The 5532-nt window shown below is 58.0% G+C and overlaps 1 protein-coding gene across 5 annotated transcripts in view; it reads right to left on the reverse strand.

Moving 5' to 3' along the window:
• The window catches only part of EBF3 (EBF transcription factor 3), a 123082-nt gene extending 118065 nt beyond the window's left edge, over positions 1-5017 (reverse strand). For all 5 annotated transcript variants that reach the window (XM_077126418.1, XM_077126417.1, XM_077126415.1 and 2 more), the window contains exons 1-5: positions 4884-5017; positions 4626-4782; positions 4197-4260; positions 3445-3500; positions 392-465 (exon numbers count right to left, since the gene is read on the reverse strand). In XM_077126418.1, coding sequence (XP_076982533.1) covers positions 392-465; positions 3445-3500; positions 4197-4260; positions 4626-4782; positions 4884-5017 — 485 coding nt within the window. The remainder of the gene's footprint in view (positions 1-391; positions 466-3444; positions 3501-4196; positions 4261-4625; positions 4783-4883) is intronic.
• Between the last annotated feature and the right edge of the window lie 515 nt (positions 5018-5532).

The raw sequence follows: 5532 nt of genomic DNA on the forward strand, positions 1-5532 counted from the left end.
GTTTCCTTTGCCTCCATAACAGACAAGTGTATATCTGGGCACGGGAGCACCCGGGGAAGGCGGTAGAGAAACGATGCCGAGCCATCCCTGACTCGCCAGCACCCAGGACACATGCCTGGCCAGGTCCTGTTTTCCTTTCCCACTACCCGGCGGCCCCCCGGCCCCCAGGCCACGCCACTCTGCCCGGCAGCGGGTCGCGCCAGTCGCCAGCGCGGGTCTGAGCGGACCGAGGATAGGCTGCGGGAGGCCGGTGCGCGGCCCCGGGCCTGTCGCGTTTCCATCGATGCCCGGCCCTGAGCTGGGCGCGGTGGCGGCGCCGGGACCCGCGGCCTTTGTAGCAGCAGCCGGCGCCGAGGCCCGGCCGCTCCCCGCCGCCCCGCCGGGTCCTCACCTGCACATGATCTCGTGGGTCAGCAGCACGCGGCACATCTCCGGGTTCTTGTCCTGGCCCTCGTAAACGATGGCCTGCGCGGGGCGACAAGCAGAGGGTTACGCGGCGCCCAAGGGCCCCGGCGCTCGGGCTCGGCGGGCGGCAGGTGCACGCCGCGCTCCACTCGGGCCGCCTCCGGGTCTCCTCCCCGGGGGCCAGGGCCTTCGTTCCGGGAGGCGCCGGCCGCGCTCGGCGGCGGGAAGACAGGCGCAAAGGAGGCCGAGGCGGGGGCGCCCAAGCCCCTTGGGTTCCTGGGCCGCCGCCGCCAGGCCGCGCGTCCTCCGGCCATTGTCTACACCGGGCTGCCATCTGCGCGCTGCCAGAGGCCGAGCAGAACGCGCCGCGACCGCAGAAGCGGGGAAGGCCGGCCGGGCCGAGGGCCGCGTTCGGCTGCCCTGCGCGCTGCCCCGGGTCGGCCAAGTCGGGGCGCCCGGCCCGTTCGCCGCGTCCGCACACCCTGGTGCCCTCCTTGGGCCGGCCGCCCCGGCCCAGCCGCCGCCCAGCGCCGCGGGCTGCCCTGCAGGCGGGCTCCCCCGGTCCGGCGGACTGCAGGGTGCAGGGCCGCACGTGGCCGCGCCCGGCCGGGGCGTAGCGGGCTTCCCGCAGGAGGGCCTGCGCCCCGGGGCGCCCGCGCCCGCGCCGCCACGTGCTCCTCGCCGGATGATATTTGGAAAGAAAGTGCTAATGGCCAATCTGGTGTTTATTTTGAAACTGCTAACAATGATTTTTCTCCGGTAAAAAGCCAGTGTCTGTGCGCACGCTCGGGTGGGCTTTGAGCAGAGGCTCAGCCAGATGGCGTGAAGCTCTAGGTGCGCTCCGGGCCCCGCCGCCCGCGCCCCGCGCCGCCCGCCCGGCTCCACCGCCGGCCTCGCCAAAAAAACAACAACCAAAAAAAAACCCAGCCTCTAGGGGAGGAGCGGGGCCTGGCCGGCGGGGCGGGAGCCAGAAGCCGCAAGATCCCGGCAGAAAATTCCACGACAGGGGGAGGGGAGCCCCCCTCCAGTTCCCGCCCCCCAGCCCCCACCCCCACCCCCACTCCACCCCCACACCCTGGAAATTATCTGGAAATTACTTCCAACCTCCTCGGGCACTTCTGACACTTGCCTCCACTCCCAGGCGGACAAAGCCCTTCCTCTAAGACGCTCCGGGCTGCTCTCCTGTAAGGACGGCTCCCCACGCGCCCCTCTTCCCCAGTCTCCCATCCCAGCCCCGGCTGGAACCACAGAAGTGTCACCGCAGGCCAGTGAGCCGCCTGGGGCCGCAGGGCGCCGGGCTGCGGCGGGAACCAGCGCTGCCGAGAGCGCGGCTGGTCCTCCGGTGGAGCCCCGTATTTATATTTGATTTATTTGTTATTTTGTAGCACAAACAGAAATCCATAAACTGTCGGTTCAGCGCCATTGACTCTTTGATCAGTTACCGGGCTATTTCTTTCTTTCTTTCTGTTTTTTTTTTTTTTTCTTTCTTTTTTATTTATTTTGTGTGTGTGTGTGTGTGTGTGTGTTCTCCCTTCCCAGTCAGTGAGAGGAGATTAAATGCCTTTATTTTCAGCCCTGTTTATACTGCAAAGGTACGGGGCCAAATGAACAATAAAAGTATACTTAAAACGAAACCTCTTCCTTCTCTATGCGAAACTTCGCACTGCCTACATAAACCTCTTAATTAGACTACAGCAATTTCCGAAAATATTTGGCCACTATATACAAAGGAAATCAAAGCAAACAGTCGAGGAACAGGCCTGAGTCCCAGAGTCTCTGACTCTGAGAGAAATCATTTCCAAAGGGCTCACCGCCTCTGTCTTTGTCAGAAGGACCTAAGTTTACCTGTCAGATCTCTTTTTCTCTAAGAGAAACCCACACTGTTTTACCTCTGCAGACACTGAAAGCTCACGCTCCTGCCCTCTACCTACAGACAAACTTTTTAAAGGGGAAATAAAACCCGAAAACTAACTATATGCAGAGCGGAAAGCACGGGCTGCAGGAAGCTGGAAGGGTTTCTTTCTTAGTTGGCTTACAATTCTGAAAGTTAGCATCAAAAATGAAGACTCTACTTTCATTTACAAGCGTTAAGTCCAGCCTGAAAGTATATCTGAATAATCAACCTGTGCCTCCTGGATTTAATTTGCACATTGGACTTGCACCTTCCACCCCCACCCCCACCCCCCCCACCCCCACAATTTTTAGGAAAATGCAAAGACCTCTTTAAAACAACAAAAACAATATGCCACCCGGCACAAAACCAGAAGCCATCAACTGCACAACATCAAAACGAAATGAAATGCTTTTCTGCACTTAATCACATTACTGATAGCCAATAGTTATCATCGGAAAAGTTGACCAAGACAGGTTAAATAATTTAATAAGGAACTGCTTGTAATTATGTTATTTACAAGGTATGACAGAGGGTGTGAAAGCCAGCAGAAGCAGCTTCCAGAGCAATGGACGGCTTTGGGTGACCCCTGGAGCTCAGAGCTTGAATTATGGAGATGGGGGGCTGAGAGGTGAAGATGGGCTAGAAGAGAACAAGGTGACTTTTCACCCCAACACATTTAACTTTTAAATCCAAATAAACGGCTCATGTTACTAGACCAGAAAAAAAAAAAGAACTAATCAAGCCCAACTCAATGGGCTTGGGAGGAGTTAGTTGCCTTTGTTAGAGGAAAAAAAAAATCAATGAAATGATTCCAAGCAGAGAGAGAAACGTTTAAAAATAATCAAGGGGAGGAGGAATGTTGAAATTTTTCTGTCAAATATTAATCGCCAAATTTAATGAAGGCAGAATTTGATTCCAATTACAAACCATTTAATAAAGCATATATGTCCTGCTATAATGACAACATAAACTATTTCCCCAATCACCTAATTGATTCTAATAAATACGGAATTCTAATCAGCAGGTCAAGGAAGCGAAATGAAAACCAAAGTTAGGAGATCCATTGGTCAAGCCCCTAGCCTCTGAACCCCAGGACAATCTTGGCTCAGCCCTGAAAACTGGTGGGGTGGCACAAACTTTCTCACCTGTTTGGTCATTGAATCTATGAGGCGAACGTACAGATCCTGCTCCGTTCTGACTCCTGGAAAAAAAAAAAAAACAACAGAGACAAATGCTCATCAGAATTTCTGCCCCACACCTCAGAAGGGCGCAGGGGCACAGGAAATCCGTTAGCTCAGGGCTGCTGCCACCGTGATGCAGCAAAACTTAGGGCAATCGCTTTAAAAGGCGAGAGAGAACCCCAATCACTTCTCGCTCTGTGTGTGTTTTCTCCTTTTCTTAATTGAGATCCTTAAGACTCTCAGGGTTTGCATTTAAAGGTGCAAGAAATTGGCGCTGGCAGCAGCAGGAGAGCAGGCCTGGTGGAGTGAGCCATCGTCCGCGCCGGCTTTTATTTTTAGAAAACAGAAGGCATGAAATGGAAACTGAGTGAGAGTCTGAACTCTCTCTCGTGTCTCTCGAGGATTTTTTTTAGACTCGTACACAGGAAGTGAGTTACTCTCGGTTTATGGAGCTCCCCGTATCCCAATAATTAACATTAATTTGCAAAATTGAAAAAAGTCACTTAAAAGTGATGTTCTGCTGACGCCCTTATCGATCCCCTTTTTACTTTCTACTTCAAGCCCCACCGGTTAATCATGTGAAGTGCCATCGACTTATTGATCGTTTATGTTTTGTTTTCCTTCTCTACCATGAGAAGATTTCGTGTTTACATCCGTGTCATTTTCATTTCCAAATCTCTCGGTCCTTCCACCATCTCGGCAGGGCGGGTACTTACCGTTGCTGTACAGCAGCTGGAGTTTGTAATGGATGCCGTTGTTGGTTTTCTCGTTGTTGGGCTCCTGAAAGTAATGATAAATAATTGCGTTTAGTGGGCTCGGTGTCAGGCGTGGCCGCCGTGCACAGTCCCCCTCGGCGACCGAGGCCGCACACATGGCCGTTTTCGTAGCTCGGAGCAGCGCGGAGATGTCACTTTCCCGGTGGCAGCCCTAGCGTTCTCCTGGCCCCGAACGAGTCCGTGGGCGCAGAGAAGTTGCCGAGCCCCGGCGGGGCCCGGGCGGCGGCCGCACGTGGCGGTGGCGGTGGCGGGGTGGCCTCGCCGAGCCGTCCCTGCCGCCGGGGGGGGCACTCCGGGCCACCGCGCGTGGGCCCCGCCGGCCTCCCGCTTCTGGAAAACGGCAGGGTGGGATTGGAGGTTGACACTTACTTTCTCTTTCTCCACAAAGTCCACAAAAGCGGTCCTTTCGATCTCCACCGGCTGCCCCTGCCTGTCGTAGAGCGCCAGCACGAAGTGGAAGAAATTGGATTTCCGGAGATTGGATGGCGGCTGCTTCTCGAAGTGCGCCCGCGCCAGCCCCACGCCGCTGCAGGAGGAAAGAGACCGCGGCGCGGTGAGGAGCCGGGCGCCAACCGGCGGGCCGGAGGGGACCCGGGCCGGGGCGCGCGGGGGCCGCCGCGTACGTACCTCTGGGCGGCTGTGTTGGCGTCCACCACGCCCGCCGTGTGCATCCACGAGCGCACCGGGTTCATGCCGCTGCCCAGCGGCTCCTCCTTCATGGTCGTCCCCCCGCGCGGAATATTCTCCTGAATCCCAAACATGAACCCTGCTGGCGGCGGCGGCAGCTCTCGGCCGAAAGCGCTTCCGCGAGCAGCGGCGCTCGGGGCTCGGCGGCAGGCGGCTGTCCTGGCCGCGCTCGCCCTGCTCGGCGCCTGCGGTCCGGCCCGCCGCCGGCTTCAGCCCGTCCCGGGCAGGGGCGACATACACCAGCGGCCGGCGCTCCGGACGGCCGGGGGCGCGGAGGCGGCGACGCTTCGGAGGAGCAGGACGCAGTGGCCGCGGCGGCGCTTGTTGTTGTTGTTGTTGTTTGCAGGCGCGCTCAACGTGGTGTCATCCTAGCCAGGCGCCGTCCGCGGCTGCAGGACACTGCGGGATCGCCCGCTTCTGGCGCGGCCCGCCTGCTCCAAAGACAAATAAACGGGGCAGTGAGTGCCGCGGCGCAGTCCCGGGCGCAGGCGGGGCGCGGCGGGCCTGGAGCGGCGCGCGCAGCGGACGGAGGCGCACAAAACTCAGCCCTCTCTCCCCGAGGAATGGACCCTTTCCCGGGAGCCAAAAC

Source organism: Tamandua tetradactyla, chromosome 13, assembly GCF_023851605.1.
Source record: "Tamandua tetradactyla isolate mTamTet1 chromosome 13, mTamTet1.pri, whole genome shotgun sequence".
NCBI classification, from domain to species: Eukaryota; Metazoa; Chordata; class Mammalia; order Pilosa; family Myrmecophagidae; genus Tamandua; species Tamandua tetradactyla.